Source organism: Bubalus kerabau, chromosome 21 (assembly GCF_029407905.1).
Source record: "Bubalus kerabau isolate K-KA32 ecotype Philippines breed swamp buffalo chromosome 21, PCC_UOA_SB_1v2, whole genome shotgun sequence".
Lineage (NCBI taxonomy): Eukaryota > Metazoa > Chordata > Mammalia > Artiodactyla > Bovidae > Bubalus > Bubalus kerabau.
The window spans coordinates 52,131,435-52,157,329 of record NC_073644.1 but is presented as its reverse complement, the minus strand read 5'-3'; the positions used below and the strand labels follow the sequence as shown (position 1 = coordinate 52,157,329).

Below are 25,895 nucleotides of genomic sequence, written 5' to 3'. Positions count from 1 at the left end.
TAAAACATATATTTTAGAGCTAATTTCTCTGATATCCATTTTGGATGTATTTGGGGAGGAATGGAACTGTTAAGAATCTTATTTATAAAATTAACATTGCTGGATTTATGAAGTGTAATAAAATGATATAAAATACATATTTATTTGACTCACAGGTGTTGATATTGGCTTAGATGTCATACTTTATAAAATTTGAATGTTGAAAACTTTTGGTGCTAATGATAAATAGGTGGTTCAAGAACCTGAAAAGCTGTTAACAGTTCCTTTATGAAGTCTGCAAGTCTTTGAGAGTGAAAGAACTAGAGACCCCGTGTTGGCAGTGAAGGGCCTAACTGTTGGGAAAATGTCTTTCTGTAGCTCTGCATGTTGATACCCAAACTCGTGTCAAATCCAGCCTCAACAGAGTGGGTGGCTAAAAGAAGTCAGCATTTAAATTTTAGGTGCTGTAAATATCTAGTATAAATTTCTGGCTGGATTAGGTATTCAAGACATTATAAGCACTGAATTAAAGGTGATAGCATTTTCAAATACCAAGACATAATTAAGTTCACAGTAGCTTACTAGTTTGAAACTTGATTTCTGGTGCTTCCAGAGGTGGGGTAATCCTAGTTAAAAAAATTTAACATGTAATCTTTACTGGGCTTACTGAAGAAATCTGACTGAGATATATCCAGTACCACAAATGTTAGTATTACATTTGTTCATATTGTTCATAGTCACATAATTGACTATTGTCAAGACATGTAAGAGACATTTTATAGTAGGAAAAAAACCCATTAACTCTGAATCCAGAAGCCAGTGTTTGAATCTTAGCTTTATCACTCATCAGCAGTGTCACTTCTGGCCTCAATTTTCTCATTTTAAAATTGAGGTGCATAGATCATAGACTGTCACTTGGAAGAGACATTTGAAGGCATCTAGTTCGGTTTAATATTTTAGATGTGGAGATTGAAGTGCATCAGTTTGGAGATCACCTCATGTAGCCATTGAGGGATGAATAGTGTAATACACCACGACCTTGGCTGCCTAGAGGGACCAGCAGCTGGGAGGGGGCCTCTCATCCTGGGATGAGGTCTGTCGAGGGTTCTCACTGCCAAGGATCTGTTGCTTAAGATTGTGTTGAAGACCAGAGTAAAGCACTCGAAAATGCTTTTGTAAATTTTAAAATGCTTTATGATTATATAAAAGTGTATATAACCACTGGGGGTCCAGTGGTTAAGAATCCACCTTGCAATCCAGGGGATGCGGGTTCAATCCCTGGTCAGGGAACTAAGATTTTACACTGCTGTGGAGTACCTAGGCCCGCATGACACAACTTCTGAAGCCTATGTGCTCTGGAGCCTGCACATCACAGCTGCTGAGCCCGAACACCACAAGTAGAGTCTGTGTGCAGTAACGAAGGCTCCAGCATGACGCAACGAAGATCCCACGTTCCGCAACTAAAACTGACATAGGCCTCCCCCACCGCCAAAGTGTATTGCTTTACACATAGTGGGGCTTCTCTGGTGGCTCAGATGGTAAAGAATCCGCCTGTAATGCAGGAGCTGCTGCTGCTTCTGCTAAGTCATTTCAGTCGTGTCTGACTCTGTGCGACCCCATAGACGGCAGCCCACCAGGCTCCCCCATCCCTGGGATTCTCCAGGCAAGAACACTGGAGTGGGGTGCCATTGCCTTCTCCAGTAATGCAGGAGACCCGGGTTCAATTCCAGGGTCAGGAAGATCCTCTGGCTCTGGGATAGGCAACTCACTCCAGTATTCTTGCCTGGAGAAGTCCCATGGACAGAGGAGCCTGGTGGGCTACAGTCTATAGTGTTGCATAGAGTTGGATATGATTGAGTGACTAACACACACATTACACATAGTAAGTGTTTAAGAAAAGCATTGACTATGTTTTGTTCTGAGTTAGTTTTCCTGTTTTAAACTTCTCAGTAGAAACTAATAGCCCTTGGTCATTAACAAGTATAGTGGTCATAGGAAACAGGATGTGTAAGATTCAAAAGAACAAGGCTGAATCCTTTGTGTGAGAACTGAAGTACGTTACTGTTGTGTCAGGCTGTTTCAAGGAGCTTCTCTGACTGCTTTGGAGGACTGGCTGTAGCCTGGCATTAGGTGTGAGAGACTAGCAGCAGCTGGAGCAGAGTCCTGAATCCTGACATTTTGCCTGTGTTTGCATATTTCCTTGCAAGTTATAGATTCTATAGAGGTATATAATCATTGAATTTTTAGAACAGGAATTAAGCTTACGCATGTACTCAGTCATGTCCGACTCTTTGTGGCCCCACCAGGCTCCTTTGTCCATGGAATTTTCCAGGCAGGAATACTGGAGGGGGTTGCCATCGCCTACTCCAGGGGATCTTTCCGACCCAAGGGTCGAACCTGCGTCTCCTGCATAGACAAGCGGATTCTTTACCACTAGTGCCACCTGGAAAGCCCTTATCTTATACATTTTCATTTTGTGTATGATGGCACTGAAGTAGAGAGAAAGGAAGTGACTTTCCTAAAGTCAGTTTGTAGGATTCTTGTGTATAACTCAGCCCTGAAAATGTTGAATTTCTGCCTTCAAAGAATTTTTACTCTTATACAAGCAAGACTGGTGACTTCCTTGGTGGTCTAGTGGTTAAGAATCTGCTTTCCAATTCAGGGGACATAGGTTTGATCCATGTTCGGGGAACTAAGATCCCACATGGCTTGGAGGAACTAAGCCCGTGTGCCACAGCTGGAGAAGCCCACTCACTGCAGCTGCTGAGCTTGAGTGCTCTGGAGCCTGTGCTCTGCCACGGGAGCTGCCTGTGCACCACGGCTCCAGAAGCCCCTGCCTGCTGCAGGGAATGCCTGTGGGCTGCAGCAGAGACCCGGTGCAGCCACGGTAAATTAATAAAAGTAAAAATATAAAAGCAAGACTGGTACAGGATGCTTTCGTTAATTTCTTTTCCTGTTATTAGTACAAGTATCGCAAAATATGAATGAGCTGGTTTAACATTAATAACTGAATTTTAATTCTACCAATGAACAGTTGATTTTTTTTCCTTTTAAATTTTTTGTCCTACTTATGTATCAATAAGTTAATTCTTTATAGAGTTGTTTCTTTTGGGGGCATAATCCAGATTACATTACCTTTGGATATTTAAAGCTGGTCTTTGATGCTGATGTACTTGTCTTAGATTATAATGTGTATGTGCATAGGGTTTGGGAAGACAGTTGAGAAGCACAAAGGGGTTATGCTGAGAACCGATTTTGTCTTATATCTCTTTATTCTCCAGAGACAATGTTTTTCATTATTAGCTATTTTGATGGTTTATACATACACCTCTACCCTTATCTTACCTTTATATATTTATCTAAATAATATAACAGTATTTCATTTTTTTAAATTAAAGACTTTACTTTTCAGAACAATATTAAATTCACAGCAAAACTGAGCAGGAAGTACAGAATATTCCCGTATCCCTCTTCCCACACATAGCCTCCTCTGCTGTCAACATTGCTCACCATAGTGGCACATTTATTATAGTCGATGAACCTACATTGATGTATCACTATCACCCAACTCATAGTGTGCATTAGGGTTCATTCTTGCTGCATTGTACATTCAGTGGGTTTTGACAGGTGTATAATGACATGTGCCTGGTGTACTCTTGTCCGTGGAATCTCAGTCAGACATGACTTAGCGACTGAAGAACAACAGCTACAACATCCATCATTATAGTTTCATAAGCATACTTTCACTGCCTTAAAATTGCTCGGTGTTCTGCCTGTTCATCCCTCACACCCCCTGAAACCTTGGTCACCCCACTGATCCTTTTACTGTTTCTGTATTTTCACCTTCTCTAGAGTGTCTTGTGGGCTTTCCAGGTGGCTCAGTGGCAAATAATCCACCTGCCAATGCAGGAGACATTGCTTCAACCTCTGGGTTGGGAAGATCCCCTGGAGAAGAAAATGGCAACCCACTCCAGTATTCTTGGCTGGGAAATCCCATGGACAGAGGAGCCTGGCAGGCTACAGTCCGTAGGGTCACAAAAGAATTAGACATGACTTAGTGATTAAAGAACTATAATAATAGAGTGGATAATAATATAGTTGGAATCTACAGTACAAGCTTTTTTAGGTTGGCCTTGTTCATTTAGTAATGTGCATTTAAGTTTCCTCTGTGTTCATGGCTTAGTAGCTCATGTCTTTTTAGATCGGAATAATACTTCAGTGGATGCAGTATGTGTATATAAATTCACTTGATACATCTATGCACATATATAAGTCTTAGAATTGGAATTAAGTGTGACCATTTTAAAATTTGATAAAAATATAGTCAATTTGGTAAAAACTTGTTCCCTAAAGGGAGTATATCATTTATAAGTTCCACCAAAAACATTTAACAGAGCCTTGCCAATATAGTATATTATAGATTTTTTGTAAGTTAAAAGTAGAAATCAAGACAGCAGAGTAGAAGGACGTGTGCTTATCTTCTCCTGCCAAAGCACCAAAATCACAACTGGCTGTTGATTTTTCAACAGGAGAATGCTGGAACCCACCAAAAAGAGATACGCCATGTCCAGAGACAAAAATGGAAATCATATTAATGATCTTTACATGTATTCTCTCATTGCAAGTGGGGTTGGATATCTTTTCATGTATTTAAAAGCCATTTCTAAGTTTTGATGAAAGTTCAGCAGTCATTTCTAATTTTTGAGAGCTCTTTTTTCTCTAATTGTTCCTTGTTTGTGATGGAACTTTTAAGCAGGCGTAATTGCACTTTGGATACCCATCTTACAATTTCAGTATATTTGCTTTATTATTGTGTATCCACCTCTCAGTGCATCTTAATTTTTGATTTTTTAGAATTTTCTAAAAACTCTTCTTGGTTGAGCTTTATTTCAAGAAGATAATATGGCTGTTTCATCCATTTGATGCATCATTACATATATAGCATTAGTTCTTTGAGAAACCGTAAACACTTGGAATGTGTTTAATATATTTGATCCACTCCATTAATATTTTACATATGATGAAGTTGACAGATAAGGTGACTGATAAAGGTAATTGAATGACATTTCTGATACTAGAATCAGATTTCTTGACTCCTAATGTCCAGGTACTTTCTGCTCCATTGTTAGTACTTTTATAATTGAGGAGTATTACCATGTTTTTGAATTTTTTTAACTTCAAAACTTCTCTGTTATTGACAGTATCTGAAATATACCACTTTTTAGTCTTTCCTCATATTTTACTTCTGAAATCTTCATGTTGGCATGACATTGATATTTCTAATGTTTGGTATTGGTTCTTTGAACTTGTCAGTTGTTTTTACTAAACTTATGTTCCATTTACAGTACTGTCAATTTCTTATCCAGTAGTAAGTCAGAGGAGGATGTTTTTTTCCTGCACATTCGTTGACTTTGCCCTCAGCCAACACTAACACCCATTTCATGAAGGCTTTTGTCTTTATCCAAGTGTTCCACTCTGCCCAAGCAGAGCAGTGCAAGGTCATGGCGCCTGTCTTTTTTTTTTTTCTTCACATGAAATTAATAACTTGCTCCAACAGTAGTTTGTTCTAGGACATTTCCAGCCCAGATGGTGGAAAGTTCTTGGGATAACATGGCAGCCGAAGTAACATTTTGGCTTTTTAAAGTTGACTTTGTTTTGGCGATTGTGTAATGAAAATCTTCTGAAGATTATACAAGGACATAAAACAAGAAAGATCTGTTGGCTTAAAACATTTTTCAACTTTTAAAAACCACCACACTCAGCATGGTGGAACTTTGGTTTCTTTCAAGTATTGGCCTGTCTTGGCTCTTTTCCCTGATTATTTGGCATCTAAGATAGCCCAATTAATAGATTTAAAATTTTGTTTTTTTGAGTATAATGTTGCCTTGAATTCCTTTTTTGAACATTATAGAAAGTTACAGCAAGAATTGACATTAAAGATCATCTTGCCTAATGTACTTACTTACAAATAAGAAAACTGAGACCCAGGGGACTTATTTTTTGAAGTGAACAGAGTAACTTCAATAGAGAACTTAGAAGCAGAGCCTCCGTTTTCTAACTTGGGGACAGTGACTCATTCAGCATACAGCAGTATGTTTTAGGTTTTTGTTTATTCTTATTTCAGTGTCATCAGATTTTAATCAGTAAAAGATTGATTTTATCATTTATGATAATCCTCTATTGTTAGTTCTTGATTAATTTCATTTTCAAGCAGGTGATACCTTTATGTTGTTCAAATACTGATCCCATAAAAGTGCACATGAACCGTCTCCTGCCTGTCCTTGTTGCCCATCTCCAGCCCTCCTGTTTGTCTCCATAGTAACCACTGTTCATGCTTGGTTTCTTATGTATCCTTCCTGAATTTTTTTATGCGTGTATATTCAGTTATGAATTTAGATTCTTATTTCCCCCTGTATTCATGTAAAAGGTAGGAAATTATGCAATGTTTTGAAGTTTCTTTTTTCAGTTAGCAGTCTATCTTGGCAGTTTCTGTATACAAGCATTTAGAGAGCTTTCTCATTTTTGTTTTAAGTTAAAAGTGTATTGAGATATACTTTAGGTACTCCAGAATTTACCCTTTCAAAGTATCTATTTACATGGTTTTTAGTAAACTCACAGAAGTTGTAAACCTGTCACTGCTATGTAATTCCAGAACTTTATTACCCCAAAAGAACCCCTCTACTTACTAGCAGTCATTCCCCATTTCCCTTGCCCTCCTGCCCGTAGTAACCACTAATCTGCTTCTTGTCTGTATAGATTGTCCCTTTGTAGACATTTCATATAAATGGAATCATACAATGTGTGGCTTTTTGTATCTGTCCTCATTCATAGTGCAGCATGGTTCATCCATGTTGTAGCATGCCCCAGTACTTCATTTCTTTTTATTGCTGAAAACTATACCATTGTATGAATATATACCACATTTTGTTTATCCATTTGTCAGTTGATAAATATTCTGGTTGTTTCTACTTTTTGGCCATTATGAATAATACTTCTGTGAGTATTCATGTACAAGAGTTTGTGTGGATGTGGTTTTCAGTTCTTTGGGGTATGTATCTAGGAGTAAAGTTACTAGGTCATGTGGTAACTCTGTGTTTGACTTTTTGAGTAAATGCCAAACCTTTCTGTAGTGGCCTCATCATTTTACATTCCCACTAGCCTTGAATGTGCGTTCTGATTTGTCTACATCCTTTTTCATTCGTTTTTAAAAGTTACGTTGCATTCTGTTGTATGTCAGTATCAGTTTATATCTAATCATTCCCCTATTGATGGGCATTAGGATTGCTAACATCTTTGTGCTAATGTCTTTTGCTCATTCTTATATTCTTTTTTTTTTTTTTTCATTCTTATATTCTTATATTGGCACCTTTATTGTATCTATTTCTAGGACCAGTTTTACATTAGAAAGGTTAGTCCTTTGTGACATTGTGTTTTTCTATATGTGCCTTTTGACTCTTTTTGCTATTAGTGTATGTGTTTTTGCCATGATAAATTTTTATAAACTATTTTTAAGAAATGGAATTTATCGGTCTGCTACAGCTCTTAGGCCTTCCAAGCTTCTTCTTACCTTTTTGGCCTCATCTCTTACCACTCTGCTTGCAAACTCCCTTCAAGACGCATTGGCCTCTGCCACTCTTTGAATATTCTAGGCATGTTCCTACCTTGGGGCCTTTGCATGCGCTGGTCTTTCTTTCTAGAAGACTTTTCCCTTGTTTATTTCTTTCAAATCTTTGTGCAAATGTCAACTTCTTGTTGAGTGTTCCCACTTAAAATTATAACACACCTGTGGTAGATGTCAAATTTTGAGGTTAATGAAATATGTATTTACTTTTTAAATAACAAATTAGGTGTTAGAATGCTGTTAGTTTCGTATGAAGGAACAAAAATTTCTAGGTGTAATACCTTTCAAATAGTGCTTAAATGCTTTTAATGACTAAATGCCTTTAATGAGACTGAATCTGTGGCTTTGCTAGTAAGTTTAACTTAGGTCTTTGGCAAGTGTAATGGTTAATTTTTGTGTGACAGTTTGAGCTGTGGGATGCCCAGAGATCAAACGCTAGTTCGTTATTTCTGGGTGTGTCTGTGAGTGTGTTTCTGGAAGTGATTAGCATTTGAATTGGTAGATTTTGTGAAAAAGAGCATATGCACTAGTGCTGCTGAATGTCTTGCAGTCCATTGAGGACATGAATAGAACAGTGAGGCGGAGGAGGGCCGGGCTTGCTCCCTGTCTTTAGTTGAGACACCTGTCTCTTTCTGTCTTTGGATGTTGGCACGCCTGTTTCTTGGGCCTTCCCACTCAGGTCGAGGCTTTCCTGCTTCTCAGGCCTTTAGGTTTGGACTGGAACTACACCTCTGGCTTTCCTGGGCCTGCAGATGGCAGATAATGGGACCTTTTAGCCCCCATGATTGTGTGAGCCAATCTTTTATAAATAAATTACTTTCCATATTATATATCCTTATATCCTGTTGGTATATTTAGGAGAGCCCTAAATAATGCAACAAGTGTGACTAGTTCATTGCTATTGTCTGAATGTTCCTGTCCTCCACAAAATCATATTTTAAAACCTAACCTCTGCAGTTAGAAAAGACCCTGATGCTGGGAAAGATTGAAGGCGGGAGGACAAGGGGACGACAGAGGATGAGATGGTTGGATGGCATCCCCGACTCAATGGACGTGAGTTTGAGTAAACTCTGGGAGTTGGTGATGGACTGGGAGGCCTGGCGTGCTGCAGTCCATGGAGTCACAGAGTTGGACACGACTGAGCAACTGAACTGAACTGAACCTCTGCAGTGATAGTGTTAGAAGGTTTGGGGCCTCTGGGAGATGATTAGGTCACGAGGGCCGTGCCCTCATGAATGGGAATGGTGCCCTTCTAAAAGATACCCACAAAAATGTCCTTGCTGCCTTCCATAATATGATAACACAGCAAAAACACACTTAATCTTTGCGAACCAGAAAGCCAGCTCTCATCAGGTACTGGATCTGCAGGTATCTTGATGTGGACTCTCTGCTTCCAGAGTTGTGAGGAGTACATTTCCGTTGTTTATTATATGAGTTTGTTACTGCACTTCAAAAGGACCGAGATACTGGGTTGTTTTTCCTAGTTGCAAATCTCTGGTACTTTGATTGTTTACAGTGAAGTGAGAGACAGAAATAATTCAGAAAACCTTTGGTCAAAATGAGATTAAAGATGATCCTCAGACCTTCTCTCCTGCTACTTTTTTTTTTTTTTTCAGGAAATTTCCCAGTGGAGACAGCCAGTTTGAAGCAATCTTTCTCCCACTCATTTTCCTTTATGTCCTTCCCATTTTTAAAATTTAAATAGAGTAAAAAATAGTCACCTGTAATCTCATCTTCCAGAATTGCTCTTTTTGTTCTTCTCATATTAACATCTTAGGTGTATTCATTCATAACGGTGCACAGTACTGATCTGCTATCTTTGCTCAGCATCACATCATGAAACAAATATTTAAATGTATTGTTTCAAAAGCAGATGGAATAAGTTGTTTTATGAAGCCAGCATACCCTGATACTGAAACCTAATGATGACATTCCACAAAAAAGATAGTCACAGACTTATATTTCTCATGAATATAGGAGAAAAAGCTTTAAAAAAAAATTAGCAAATTGTATCCAGCAACATAAGAATAGGATTATACAGTATAAACAAGTGGGCCTTATCTCAGGGATACAATATTGTTAACACTTGAGAATCAATATGCCACATTAATAAAATAGAAAAGCTATTTGATTGTCTCAGTAAATGTGGAAAAAGCATATGACCAAATTCAACATCTATTCATGAAAAAAAAGACTCTCAGCAAACTAGGAAGAAACATCTTCAACTAGGTTAAGGGCATCCATGAAAACCCTGCAGCTAACATCACACCCAGTTATGAGAAACTAAAGCTTGACCTCCTCTGTGATTAGAAACAAGTCAAGGGTGTTTGCTCTAAGCATTTCTGTTTGCTATTATATGAGGCTCTAGCCAGTTCAAGAAAACAAAACAAAGAATAAAAGGCATAGAGATTGGAAAAGAAAAAGTAAAACTGTCTTTATTTGCTGGCAACATGATTGTTTATATAGAGGGCCCTGAGGAACATAGAAAAGCTATTTGAGCTGAAAAGTGAGTTTAGCAAGTTTACAGTTTACAAGATAATTATACAGAAATCACATACTAGTAGCAAACAACTGGAAACTAAAACTTTAAAACTTCTGTTTTAAAACAATGTGAAAACATGAAATAGTAAATTCAACAAATATGTGTACAACTTATATACTGATAACTAAAAAACATTGCTCAGTGAAGTCAAAGAAGACCTAAATGTAGACATATCTTGTGTTCACGAATTGGAAGACTCAGTGTTGTTAAGATGTCATTATCACCCAGATTGAGCTACAGAGTCCATTTATCACATTTGTACCAGGCTTTTTGTTTGTTTTTTTCCTAGACACTGACAAGCTGATTCGAAAATGTACTGGGAAGTGCAAAGAACCTAGAATATCTGAGGAGATAATTGAAAAAGAGGAACAAATGGAATACTTACACTATGTCTCTTCCCACTGTGCTGTAAAGCCACAGTTGTGTTTTTGCTTTTGAGACTGATTTCTTGTTTTGGCTGTGGTGGGTCTTTGTTGCTGTGCGTGGGCTTTCTCTAGTTGTGGAAAGTGGGGACTAGTCTTTGTTTTGGTGTCCATGCTTATCACTGTGGTGGCTTCTGTTGCTGCAGAGCACGGGCTCCAGGGTGCACAGGCGTCAGGAGTTGTGGTGCATGGGCTTAGTTGTTCCATGGCAGGTGGAATCTTCCCAGGCTAGGGATCAAACTGGTGTTTCCTTGCATTGCTAGACTGATTCTTAACCATATGGACCTCCAGGGAAGCCCAAAGCTACTGTTTTGAAGGTAATATGGTATTGACCAAATAATAGACAAATCAATCAGTGGATGAGTTTAATGAAAAAGTGTTAAGTCACTCAGTTGTGTTCAAATCTTTTGTGACGCCATGGACTGTAGGCTGCTAGGCTTCTCTCTCCATGGGATTTCCAAGGCAGGAATACTGGATTGGGTAGCTATTATCTTCTCCAGGGGATCTTCCTGATTCAGGGGTGGAACCTGAGTTTCCTGCCTTGCAGGCAGATCCTTTACTCTCTGAGCCACTAGGGAAGCGCTGAAGGGAGCCAGGAAATAGATTTGCACTTCTGTGGTCATTTTTTTTTTTTTTTTTTTTTGAGAAAAACAGCAAAACTATTCAGTTGGGGAGGGGAATGATTTTAAACTAGTGGTGCTGGAAAAGGTAATTATATGAGAAAACGAAACAAAGAAAACTTTAACTCCTACCTTCACATGTAACACAGAATAATATACACAGTCTTGGTTTAGGAAAAGAAAACTTAGAAAGGATACAGAAAGCAATAGCCAGCAAAGGAAAGTCTTGATAAGTTAAACTTCTTCAAAAATAAAAATCTTGCCTCCTCAAAAGAGACTGTTCAAAAAAGAACAGTCAAGCCACAGATGGGAGAAAATGTCTCTGAAACGTAACTAATGAAAGAATTTATTCTTGAATATATAAAGATTTCTTAAAAGTTAAAAATAATTAGGCAAATAACCCAATTAAAAATGAACAGAAGATTTAAATGGATACTTCACAAAAAGGATCTGTAAATGGCCAGTAAACACATTGAGTTTTGATGTTATTAACCATTAGAAAATGCAAATTAAAGCTATAGTAAGATATCACTACACACCACTAAAATAAGTGTTGTCCAAGGTTTTGGGGGGAGGGAAGAATATAGAACATGGAGTACTTTTAGAGCAATGAAACTGTTCTGTATGGTACTGTAATCGTGGGTACATGTTATTACATTTGTCAAAATTACTGTGATTGTAGAAGTCACATGGCAATAGTGAACTGTAATATAAATTATGGACTCTGGGTGATGATAATTTGTCAGTGTTGGTTAATCATTTTTAACATACATGCTACTCTGGAGTGGTGGAGGAGGCTACACATCTGTGGGGCAAGGGATATAGGAATTCTCTGTATCTTCAGTGTTGCTGAGAACCTCAAGCTGTTTTGAAAAATAAAATCTGTATAAAAAATTGCTGTGATATATAAAATGGTACAACCAGTTTGACAAAAGGTTTGACAGTTTCTCATGAAGTCAAACATCCACCTCTCCTCTCATCTAGCAGTTTTATTTTCAGGCATCCACCTACAAGAATTGAAAATAAATGTTTGCAGATGACTTACATGCAGATGTTTATAAGTCTTTTAAAAATACTTTTTCATAATAGCTCTGATATAGAAACAAATGCCTCTTAACATCATCTTGTTGTCTCTCTGTACTTTATCCTGGGTTATTTCTTATGACTTAATGTCCAAGTCACTGAATCTCTCTTCAGCTGAGTCTAAATAATCTTCTGCTGTTAAACCCATTTATAGAGGTTATTTCTTTCCCTCCTTCCTTCCTTTCTCCCTCCCTCCCTTCCCCCTTCTCTTCCTGCATCCCTCTTCTCTCCTTTTTTCCTTTCTTCTTATTTACTTATTTTTTAAAATCAAGTTTTAAAATTTGGCTGTTGTTTTTTTCAGCTCAAGACATTTTTTTCTAGAACTTAAAAAAGCCTGCTATATTTATATAGTTTATAAATCCTTGGGAAAATTTTGATTTGATAAATTTGGTTTTTATTCCATAAGTAGAACAAGTGTATTTGTGTTTGGTAATTAATTACTATTGAAAGAGGTTTTTTTGTTTGTTTTGTAGGTGTATTTAGTGATTCTTGTTCATGTAGTCTTATCTTTTTATGTGCCCATTTTTGATTGTTTGCTAGTTTTTGTGTTTGTAGAGTTGTAAAAATAATTTGATAGGATGATTTTATCTTTCTTCAGAGAGGATGGTCTGTTTCTCTGGGTGCCTTGGATTCTTCTTAATTCTGTTTCAGAATTTTCCTGGCCACCCAGGGAACTTAAAAAGCTCAGTTCTAGTCCATGAGACTGTTGATTTCAGGATCCCCTTGAGAATCTCTGCCCTGTATGGGGAGTGGATTTCTGCAGCTTGCTCCCTGGACAGCCTTGGACTCCAGCTTTTGTCCCCTAGACTATCAACCCTGTCACAAGCACTGCTCAGATTCCCAACCACTGCTTATGAATCAGGAAACATCCCAAGGCCAGAGCAGTTCCAGAAGTCAAGCTGACCTCTCTAGGTTTTCCTAGTGCCTCAGTCTTGGTCTTGTATTAATAATTCTTCATATTTTACTAGCTGTTTGGTCTTTTTAGACCATGCCCTTCCAGACCCTCCGTCAATGATTTTTGTTGACTTCATCAGGAATAGTCTTCTGAATTTTCTGTCCATCACTGCTGGAAATGGAAGTAGTCTTAAATCCTGTGCACTCTTTAAATATTATATAGTTCTGTAAGTTAGTGTGTAAGTGGTGTCTTATTACATTTTCATTATTTTCTAATATTAGTTGATTTTTTTTTGGTTCAGCAAATATTTTCTTGTATGATATAGAGTATGAGAAACATTATAGTTGTGGATTTTCTGGAGAAGGTGAAGCTAGTACAGAGTCTTGAATGACAATATGAGTCAGCCAAGCAGTTTGGGGATGAGCATAGAGGGAGCTTGAGCCCTCACACAGACTTGGGAGATGTGAGGGAACATGCTAACTAGACAGATAATTGATGGATAGTTACATTTTATCCATGTGTGCCTTTAAAATGTGCTTAAGTGACTATTTCAGAGGTTTTTCTATCTAGATCATTTTCCCCCCATTGTTGTTCAGTTGCTCAGTTGTGTCCCACTCTTTGCGACCCCATGGACTGAAGCATGCCAGGCTTCCCTGTCCCTCAACATCTCCCGGAGCTTGCTCAAACACATGTCTGTAGAGTCGGTGATGCCATCCAACCATCTCATCCTCTGTCATCCCCTTCTCCTCCTGCCTTCAATCTTTCCCAGCATCAGGGTCTTTTCTAATGAGTCACTTCTTTGCATCAGATGGCCACAGTATTGGAACTTCAGCTTCAGCATCAGTCCTTCCTGATGCATTCAGATCCTTCTGAATGAATATTCAGAGTTGATTTCCTTTAGGATTAACTGGTTGGATCTCCTTGCAGTCCAAGGGACTCTCACGAGTCTTCTCCAACACCACAGTTCAAAAGCATCAATTCTTTGGTACTCAACCTTCTTTATGGTCCAACTCTCACATCCATACATGACTACTGGAAAAACCATAGCTCTGAGTATACAGACCTTTGTTGACAAAGTAATATCTCTGTTTTTTAATATGTTGTCTAGGTTTAGCATAGCTTTTCTTCCAAGAAGCCCAAGCATCTTTTCATTTCATGGCTGCAGTCATCTTCTGCAGCAATTTTGGAGCCCAAGAAAATAAAGGCTCTCACTGTTTCCATTGTTTCCCCATGTATTTGCCATGAACTGATGGGACTGGGTGTTAGTTCTAAAAGGTCTTGTAGGTCTTCATAGAACCATTCAACTTCAGCTTCTTCAGCATTACTGGTTGGGGCATAGACTTGGATTACTGTAATATTAAATGGTTTGCCTTGGAAACAAACAGAGATCATTCTGTTGTTTTTGAGATTGCATCCAAGTACTGCATTTCGGACTCTTTTATTGACCATGATGGCTACTCCATTTCTTCTGAGGGATTCCTGCCCACAGTAGTAGAGTTTTGCCAAGAAAATGCACTGGTCATAGCAAACACCCTCTTCCAACAACACAAGAGAAGACTCTACACATGGATATCACCAGATGGTCAACACCGAAATCAGATTGATTATATTCTTTGCAGCCAAAGATGGAGAAGCTCTATACAGCCAACAAAAACAAGACCAGGAGCTGACTGTGGCTCAGATCATGAACTCCATATTACCAAATTCAGACTTAAATTGAAGAAAGTAGGGAAAACCATTAGACCATTCAGGTATGACCTAAATCAAATCCCTTATGATTATACAGTGGAAGTGAGAAATAGATTGAAGGGCCTAGATCTGATAGATAGAGTGCCTGATGAACTATGGATGGAGGTTCGTGACATTGTACAGGAGACAAGGATCAAGACCATCCCCATGGAAAAGAAATGCAAAAAAGCAAAATGGCTGTCTGGGGAGGCCTTACAAATAGCTGTGAAAAGAAGAGAAGCGAAAAGCAAAGGAGAAAAGGAAGGATTCAAGCATCTGAATGCAGAGTTCCAAAGAATAGCAAGAAGAGATAAGAAAGCCTTCTTCAGCGATCAGTGCAAAGAAATAGAGGAAAACAACAGAATGGGAAAGACTAGAGATCTCTTCAAGAAAATTAGAGATACCAAGAGGGCATTTCATGCAAAGATGGGCTCGATAAAGGACAGAAATGGTATGGACCTAACAGAAGCAGAAGATATTAAGAAGAGGTGGTAAGAATACACAGAAGAACTGTACAAAAAAGATCTTCACAACCCAGACAATCACGATGGTGTGATCACTCATCTAGAGCCAGACATCCTGGAATGTGAAGTCAAGTGGTCTTTAGAAAGCATCACTATGAACAAAGCTAGTGGAGGTGATGGAATTCCAGTTGAGCTCTTTCAAATCCTGAAAGATGATGCTGTGAAAGTGCTGCACTCAATACGCCAGCAAATTTGGAAAACTCAGCAGTGGCCACAGGACTGGTAAAGGTCAGTTTTCATTCCAATCCCAAAGAAAGGCAATGCCAAAGAATGCTCAAACTACCGCACAATTGCATTCATCTCACATGCTAGTAAAGTAATGCTCAAAATTCTCCAAGCCAGGCTTCAGCAATATGTGAACCGTGAACTTCCTGATGTTCAAGCTGGTTTTAGAAAAGGCAGAGGAACCAGAGATCAAATTGCCAACATCCGCTGGATCATCGAAAAAGCAAGAGTTCCAGAAAAACATCTATTTCTGCTTTATTGACTATGCCAAAGCCTTTGATTGTGTGGATCACAATAAACTGTGGAAAATTCTGAAAGAGATGGGAATACCAGACCACCTGACCTGCCTCTTGAGAAATCTGTATGCAGGTCAGGAAGCAACAGTTAGAACTGGACATGGAACAACAGACTGGTTCCAAATAGGAAAAGGAGTACGTCAAGGCTGTATATTGCCACCCTGTTTATTTAACTTATATGCAGAGTACATCATGAGAAACGCTGGACTGGAAGAAGCACAAGCTGGAATCAGGATTGCCGGGAGAAATATCAATCACCTCAGATATGCAGATGACACCACCCTTATGGCAGAAAGTGAAGAGGAACTCCAAAGCCTCTTCATGAAAGTGAAAGTGGAGAGGGAAAAAGTTGGCTTAAAGCTCAAAATTCAGAAAACAAAGATCATGGCATCTGGCCCCATCACTTCATGGGAAATAGATGGGGAAACAGTGTCAGACTTTATTTTTTGGGGCTCCAAAATCACTGCAGATGGTGGTTGCAGCCATGAAATTAAAAGACGCTTACTCCTTGGAAGGAAAGTTATGTCCAACCTAGATAGCATATTCAAAAGCAGAGACATCACTTTGCCAACAAAGGTCCAGGTAGTCAAGGCTATGGTTTTTCCTGTGGTCATGTATGGATGTGAGAGTTGGACTGTGAAGAAGGCTGAGCGCCGAAGAATTGATGCTTTTGAACTGTGGTGTTGGAGAAGACTCGTGAGAGTCCCTTGGACTGCAAGGAGATCCAACCAGTCCATTCTGAAGGAGATCAGCCCTGGGATTTCTTTGGAAGGAATGATGCTGAAGCTGAAACTCCAGTACTTTGGCCACCTCATGCGAAGAGTTGACTCATTGGAAAAGACCCTGATGCTGGGAGGGATTGGGGGCAGGAGGAGAAGGGGACGGCAGAGGATGAGATGGCTGGATGGCATCACTGACTCGATGGACGTGAGTCTGAGTGAACTCCAGGAGTTTGTGATGGACAGGGAGACCTGGCGTGCTGTGATTCATGGGGTTGCAAAGAGTCGGACACAACTGAGTGACTGAACTGAACTGATGGGACTGGATGCTATGATTTTCATTTTTTTGAATGTTGAGTTTTAAGCCAGCTTTTTCACTCTCCTCCTTCACCTTCATCTAGACACTCTTTAGTGCCTCTTCGCTTTCTGCCATAAAGGTGGTGTCATCTGCACATCTGAGGTTATTGATAGAACCCAAATCTGTGTTCCTTATTTTGAAGCTGACTTTTAAAATACTGGTTATTTTTAGTACCACTTATGATAGAAAAGGAAGTAAATGAAAATATGTTCAGTAATATTTTTGCTGTTGCTACTAGTTCTGTAACTGTGGCCCTAGGAGTCTAGTGAATTATTTGGGAGTGGGGCCATGCCGTGTGGCACTTGGGATCTTAGTTCCCCAACTAAGAATCACACCTGCACCAGCTGCACAGTGGAAGTATGGAGCCCTGTGCACTGCCAGGGGATTCCTGTGTGTGTGTGTGTGTGTGTGTGTGTGTGAATTTTTGTGCAGAGCACTAAATCATAAAATAGTGTTTGGAAGCTGTGAGTGTCAGATATTTTTTTTGTCACGTAAAGTTTGTGCATGAAGGAATGTATTTTTCTTGCTTTTGGTAAACCCCAAATTAATTTCTCACTATGCCCACAAGCACAAAGAGACTATTTAACAAGTATGTGTGTACTTGGGGCCAGTCAGTGGTATCAGAGATACAGTTGTGAATAAGACATAGATTCTAGTTGTGGGTTGGGTAGGACAGACAATAAACAAATTTATATATAATGTTAGAATGTGACAAGTACAATGGAAAAAAGTAATATGGTATCTTAGCCAAGATTGTACAGGAAGGCTCCTTGTGAAGTGAACCTTTTAATAGAAACCCAAAGTCAGGGAATCCTGTCACTCTGTGATGGGAGAGCTTCTAAAGCAGAGGCAACAGCAGAGGAAAGGCCTTAAGGTGGGTACATGAATAAGACATAGATTGTAGTTGTGGGAAGGGTAGGTAAACAAACTAATATATAATGTTAGAATGTGACAAGTACAATAAGAAATGAGACTATTCTATAAGTGTACTTGTGGCCAGCCACAAGATGCCAGAGATACAATAGTGAATAAGTGAACAGGAACTAAAGAGTCTGTTGTTGAGGATGAAAGATGAGAGTTAAAAAGCTGGCTTAAAACTCAACATTAAAAAAACGAAGATCATGGCATCCAGTCCCATCACTCCATGGCAAACAGAAGGGGAAAAAGTAGCAACAGTGAGAGGCTTTATTTTCTTGAGCTCCAAAATCACTGTGAACAGTGACTGCAGTGGAAAGGAGCTATGACAAACATAGTAGAAAGCAGAGAGATCACTTTGCTGACAAAGGTGTGTATAGTCAAAGCTGTGGTTTTTTCTGTAGTCATGTATGGATGAGAGAGTTGGACCATAAAAAAGGTTGAGCACCAAAGAATTGATGCTTTCGAATTGTGGTGCTGGAGAAGACTCTTGAGAGTCCCTTGGACACAAGGAGATCAAACCAGTCAATCTTAAAGGAAGTCAACCCTAAATATTCATTGACAGGACTGATGCTGAAGCTTCAGTACTGTGACCATCTGATGCGAAGAAGTGACTCATTGGAAAAGACCCTGATGCTGGGAAAGATTGAAGGCAGGATGAGAAGGGGATGACAGAGAATGAGATGGTTGGATGGCATCACTGACTCAATGGACATAAATTTGAGCAAACTCCAGCAGGGATGGTTGGCGTGCTGCAGTCCATGGGGTTGCAAAAAGTCGGGCATGACTTAGCGACTGAACAACAACAGTCATCTGTACAATCTGTTCTCCATTGATTTGTGGATCCATTTTATTATACATTTCCCTAGAAACACAGGTTTGTCCTGTACACTCAGTTCTCAGTTGAATTCCATTGATTTGTCTTCTTTTTTGCCTGTGTACTGGCAAATACCATACTGTTTTTATTGCTACAGCTGTGTAACATGGCTTGATATCTCGTAGGGGAAGTTCCTCTCTTCTCTTTTCAGTTTCAAGGTTGACTTAGCTATGTGTTTATTCTTTCAAAAATGTTAAGAGTTTCTGAAAGAAGCTCAATGAGAATTTTAGTTGTAATTAATTTGTGTAGAATTATGTTTGTGATATTTTGTCATTCCATTCCATTCAGTCATCCTGTTTGCCCTTTATTAGTGTTTTAATACTAATAAATGAGCGCTGGCCAACAGGATGAATAAGATATTCTCTAATAAGTCAGTTAGCAGTATTCTGGATCCTTTTTTTCATGAAAGTCCCTTTGCATTTTTGTTGGAATGAGTATTCCTTTTGTATTATGATTGTGTATTATATGACCTCAATATATTTCTTTCTTGATATATTTTTTTTGCTATTCTAAGTTTTGTATGCCTGGCATGCTGTTCTGTTGATTATTCAGGAAGTTCCAGTTAGTTCCAGTCAAAATCAGAGCAATAGAGATCCCTCTTGTCTCTCTATCCTTTATCCATTGAATGCCTGTTATGAACTCGAGTTGGGAATACAAACAACTAAAAAACAAAAGAATCTCTAGCTAAAATCTCATATATTCTGGTAAGAAAGATAGACTTGACTGTAAATCATTGCCTCTCATACTTTAGGTCTTAATGTTGCTTTTTCAGAGGAGCTTTTCTTTGATCCTACAGTTAAGACTGGAGTACCGTATAATCTTTTTTTCTTGTTACTTGCTCTTTTTTCTTTATGATCCTTTTTGGAGTAATTACTACTTGAGTTCTTTTTTTCCACTTAAGTATAACATCCACAGAGGTTATCTGTTGTTAATGGATGTATCTCCAACATGTAATATAATGCCTGTTTAGACATAGTAAGAATAAATTCTTTATAAATATTTGTTGAATGATGTATCAACTGGAATACAATATGATAAACACATTGAATTTTTATCTGTGGATCTATGAGACACACCAGTGGCTCAGATGATAAAGAATCCACCTGCAGTGCGGGAGACTGCACTGTGTGGTTTGATCCCTGGGTTGGGAAGATCGCCTGAGAGGTCCATGGCAACCCACCCCAGTATTCTTGCCTGGAGAATCCCCGTGGACAGAGAAGGTTGGCGGGCTGCAGTCCATAGGGTCTCAAGGAGTCGGACACGACTGAGCGACTAAGCACAGCACAGCACAGCACATGAAGCACACAGGAAGGATTACTTAGTTTGATTCATTTAAGAATTTTGAGAAATGGATTTTCAGCTTGATATGAAAATGTCATTTTGAGTCAGTATTCTTTTATGCTACAAGCTTTCCCTACCTTCCACAATCAAAACCTCTTTGCAAAATTCTGTGGCAAGAGAGGATGGTTCAAGGGTTGAAACTTTTCCTGTTGTCCCATTTGTGAAGTTGTTAGGCCCAATTAATTTCGAAGGAGAACAGCCTTTTGTTCTAAATCTAGTCTTTCCTTAAGGTTGTTACATCTAGTATTTATTAATAACCATAGTTTTTAGTTTAAACAAAGGATAACAATTTCTTCCTGGTTCTGGGACCTAGAGTAAGATGTTGAATTGTAAACCACTAGTCTTTTTTTTTTTAATAATTGATGCAATGACTGAATACATTAACAAATATATTGGAGGTAGTCACCTATCCAGATTACTCTCCCCTGTGGCAGGATATTTGTTCTTCAGGATTTGTCTTCAAGCCCTGACCCAACTGAAGAGTCTAGCCAATTGACTATAGAGTATGGATTCCTGGTGGGCATGGGCTGTATGAATAAATGATTGTTGTGATTCAAAATCCTTTGGGCTTTGTACCCAAATCATCATTAGCAAAGAATTAATGAACCATAATACAACACATCAGGACTGTTTTTGATTCATTTTGAGAAATAAGAGCAAATAAAAGAATTGCCTTTTATGTGCTTAATATTTACAATAATATTTATGGAAATTTCAGGAAAAAGAAGTGTTATACTGTATTACATTTCTGAGCAGAAATGAGATTTACTTATTGCATAATAAGATCATTTGCACAGGTCTTTTGGGTTTTATTTTGTGTACTTTACTTCCAAAAGATATTTCTATCCATATGAACTCCATATATATCTGATAGAATTAGAACTTAAAAATCTGGTGAAAGTGAAAAGTGAAAGTGTTAGTCACTCAATTGTGTCTGACTCTTTGCGACCCCATGGACTGTAACCTGCCAGGATCCTCCGTCCGTGGAATTCTCCAGGCAATAATACTGGAGTGGGTATGCATTCCCTTCTCCAGGGGATCTTCCCGACCCAGAGATCAAACCTGGGCCTCCTGCAGGAAAGTCCAAAAATCTGGTTAGCTTGCCCATTTCTAGAATAAAATCATCTTTAATTTGTTTAATGAGCTTCCTATAAGTAGGTGTTAAGTGTTTTTCTTTGAACTTTGCATGAATATTTCAGTTCTGTAAAAATATTTTGATTTTTTTTGGAGCTGTTACTCTTTTTGTTGTGTTGTTGAGATTTTCACTTTCCTGGTCTAACACGTTACTGTTTTGCCTGATAATTGTGTTTAAAGTTTTGCAATAATTGAAAAAATTTTGATGCATTTGTTCCTGTTTGTGCTCCCTACTCAGCTGAAATTGTTTCCTTTTTATTTGATCTAAGATTTGTTTCTAAAAGGGGTCAGTGATTTTTGGAGGACAGTAGTAGTCTTTAATAAAAGAAATGTGCTTAAGAAAACAGGGATAATTTGTTTACTGTTCATATTTTGCTGAACAGGCAGAGTTGGCCTTGAGAACGTACACTCTTAGAGATAGAAGATCTAGAGTTTACCATTGTTCTTATTATAAAGCGAATATCGACTTGGGAAGTCGTTGTCTTCCCTACCCTGTGACTTCTCTTCAGTTTTACAATATGAATGTTTGTTTCTGTGTTATAACTAAACAGGGATAAACATAAGGGCTTTAGAGTGGATCTTTGCTGGCAGTTATTTCCATTATGCGCTAATATGCTTGTCATTCATCAGTAGATGGAACTGGAAAATAAGAAAGTAATGGGATATTTCACCCATTACAAGAACTAATGATCAGGAAAGGTTGCATATTTTTGCTTGACTTAGTTTTTATATTAAGCATATTAGTATTTTTAAAATAATCCAGAAACATTGAATGTTTTATTTTTAAATGTATAGTTTATTTAGAAAAGAGCAATATCTTCCTAAACGGTCATTATTCTGCTTTGTTTCTTGTTTTTTCAGAGATATTACATATGAAATATCAGTAGAAGCTGTGTCAACAATGGTGGTTTTCCTTTCTTGCCAACTCTTCCACAAGGAAGTTTTGCGACAGAGCATCAGTCACAAGTATTTGATGCGAGGTCGATGGTATGTTTCTCTTTTAAATTTGTCAAGTTCTTTATTGTATTCATCTATAGTTCTTGTCTTATCCTCTTTTCTTAGTGTTGTTCCGTATCTCCAAACAAACAGACATTTCCTCTGGTTGTTCCATCAGAACTTCAGACCGATCCCATAAGGATGTGCTTTCCTGGCTAAACTAGCCATCCTCCCCACCCCCTTCATCCTCCAGCTTCTTTACCTTCTCTAGTGGTTTCTTTATAGAGTTGAAACTCTGAAGTCCTCTTTTTCTTCCTGGTGCGTCATTCTGTGTGTCTTAAGGAGTCATCCAGTCATATTTGTTCACTGAAATTATTTCTAGCTCCCCTTCCCATTAGCTCCATTGAAACTACTGTACAGTGTATGCCTCATCACCATGTGTTTGGACTTCCCTGGCAGCTGCTTCACTGACCATCCCTCCTTTAATTTAGGCCACAAATATTTATTGTATGCTAGGCATGTGTTAGGATATGGCACTGTGCTCCTGAGCACAAGCTTAGAGTCTCCTGGTGAGTGGGGATAGGAGTAGATAAATATTACACACACACACACACACACATACATGCACACGGGCACCTTTGTCTTTCTCACATCCCTCTCGCCACCTTGATTATACCTATGGCACATTCACAGAATCCTTCAGGACTCTTTTGGAACACATTTGAAAATCACTGATAATAGAGATGAAAAGGCCTTAAGCATTGGCTCAAGAGCCTGTTTAAAAGCTTTCTCCAGATTGCAGGAATTGATTCATCACTAATTTATGAACCCATTTTCCTTTTAACCTATTTTCTCTCCCTTCTCCTCTCCATCCATTACTGAAAGACAGAGTATTAATATTGAAAAAAAAAAGTCTGTATATGTATGGACATGTTTTTGTATGCATGCATAGATTGAATGATTTCATATTTTTATTTATTTTTAAAAATGTAAGGTTCAATAATTATATTGGTTATATGTTGAATATTTCGGATATGTTGGGTTAAGTCAAATATTACTGTTCACGTCAGTTTCCGTATTTTTTTTAACTCTTGCTTTTTCCTACTGATTCTGTTACTACCTCCCTTCAAGTGTCAAGTACTGTATTACATACTGAGTGTGTAATATCTCGCCTGGTGTACTGACTACAAATAAAGTAACTGAAGCTTAGGAGTTGAAATGATTTGATGAATAACATACAGCATAGTAAGAGGAAAGCCAGAATTCATTCAACCTGAAGTCTGATCTCAAAGCCCATAATCGTCTCTGTTTTGTGACAATGCTAGATTTTCTTTGAATTGTGCTAATCCCTTTTATGTCAATAGATTATCACAATACAGAGTCAGTTGACTCCCCAAAATATGAGTTTATTTTCTTCTTTTTTTTTTCTTTTTGTGTAGTCTTCCATACACCAGCAAACTTGTGAAAACCTTACTGTATAACTTCATCAGACAGGAAAAGCCGCCTCCTCCAGGAACGCATGTGTTGCCTCAGCAGTCGGATGGGGGAGGACTGCTCTATGGACTGGCATCAGGAGTAGCAAGTAAGTCTTACCAGAATTTGTCAGTTCTGTGGTGTATGTAGTAGGTTTTGTCCAATTAGTCATAAGAAATTCTGTTCACTTGGCTGCCAGTACTGTTATATTGCATCTGTGTAGCTGGTTGAATGTGAAATACCGAAAATAGTTTATAGAGTATTTTTTTCATTTGGTGCACTGATTTATACAAGGAAATATATGCAAATCATGTATAGATTATTTACCTATAAGACAGCATTTTTCAAGAAGAATATAAACATGCATATTGTATGCATTCTAGCTGTGCACTATAAATACAGTTATGCTCTTGGAAACTTTTTATCACTTACATTTTATGAGGAAATTGTTCTATTTTAGGGGCTTTCTTGAGTAGGATTTTATATGACTAGGTGTAGTTTTTTTTATTATACACAACGTTTCCTTTGTTTGGTGACAAATTAGCACAATTTGAAGAGGCTTGTAATAAATTCTGAAGTGGCACAAGCATGAATTTTGTCAGATTGGAAGCAAATTTCATTAACTGAAGAATCCTTTCCCATCATCCAGTAAAACCTCATTTCTGCTTCACAGTGTTTTGACTTAAAAGAGACTAGAAATACCAGAGGACCTGGGTCATGTGAGGTTACGTCAGCTGAACTTGTGCTTTGTTCTGAAGGAGAAACAAAAACTAGGCTGGCACTTTGGCAGTTGTAAGGTCTGCGTGGGTGCTCTTACTTAAGAAACTGTATATGGTCCACTTAATTACACAGTGCAGAGTTCAGCTGTCTGAAGGAATTATAAATGGAGCTGAGTTCCGCAGCTGAATTAGGCAGTGACATGCTCTCCACACTCTAGCCAGGGTGTCAGTTTGATAGGAAAATGGAGTACTGTGTGATAATTTATGAGATGATTAGTCTCAGGAACCTCTTTGGATTAAAAGACCTCTGTTCTAGGTCATCTTCTTTTGACTTCTTTTAGTATTATAAGTTGAATTACATTTGTAATCACTCTTGGCTTTGTCTCTGGTGCTGAGCATGCTGCCTTGACCATCAGATCTGCGGAGGTTCATTCTCCGAGTCACCCCTCTTGTGGCCCTCATTGTTTCAGATAAGGAGGCTTTCGAGGCTTGCTCTTGTGTGGTCTCTAAAGGCAGCACAGGAAGGGCTTTGTGTGTTCTATGGAAAGGCTTGATTAATCTGTTAGTAGTTTTTTTTTTTTTTGGCCACATGGCATGTGTGATTTTTAGTTCTTCGACCAGGAACTGAACCCGGTTGCTTGGCAATGAGAGTCCAGAATCCTAACCACTGGACCACTGGGGAATTACCAGTATTTTCTCTTTTCAGTCATTAAACTAGTGTTAGTGTTCAAAAGCTGAGTATTTTCTAGTACTATGGTTGGAGGAGATAGTATAAATTCATTAACTGCTTTCTTTGAAACAATGACAATACTTTGCAGTTTTTCAAAGATGTGTGTAGTTCTTGATTTTTCTTGCAGTTATATGTCATCATAAAGAAAGAAGTCCAGTATGGTATATGATGTCATCTGTACTGGGTGCCAAAAGACTTTTTAATTTCAGATATACTCTGCGTATCAGAAGAAAGTTGCCAGTTTGTCTTGCAAATGTCTATCAAAGTTGGAGTAGATAATCTCTTAAGACTATTTTCACATAATTTTAAATGGTTCTCTGATCTTTTCCCCTACCATTAAGAAGTTTAGTGTTCAGCTAAGGGCATTAAAATAGACTTAGGATTTTTGTGTGCCTATAGTGATAAAGCATTTTGCATAGCTTCTTAAGTCTTCTTAAAACTATTCATGTAAAAGTTTAAGTGATGGAGTAACTTATTATTTTACAGTATGTGGCCCAAAAGATTAAAAAAAAAAAACAACCAAAGGATATTTTTCTTCTAAAAAGCACACTTATGTATTTTGTGCAAAAAAGAAACTGTTAATGAGAGGGAGGTTCAAAAGGGAGGGGATATATGTATACCTTTGACTGATTCATGCTGAGGTTTAACAGAAAACAACAACGTTCTGTAAAGCAATTATCCTTCAATAAAAAAAATAAATTAAAAAAAGAACAGTCATAGCCATGTAATTTTGAATTAAGCTACATTCCATGAAAGTC

At 38.3% G+C, this 25,895-nt stretch overlaps 1 protein-coding gene across 5 annotated transcripts in view; it reads left to right on the top strand.

The window, feature by feature from the left end:
• DYM (dymeclin) overlaps positions 1–25,895 on the top strand; it is a 400,054-nt gene that overhangs the window by 80,611 nt on the left and 293,548 nt on the right. For all 5 annotated transcript variants that reach the window (XM_055559056.1, XM_055559054.1, XM_055559053.1 and 2 more), the window contains 2 exons: positions 22,141–22,266; positions 23,655–23,797. In XM_055559056.1, coding sequence (XP_055415031.1) covers positions 22,141–22,266; positions 23,655–23,797 — 269 coding nt within the window. The remainder of the gene's footprint in view (positions 1–22,140; positions 22,267–23,654; positions 23,798–25,895) is intronic.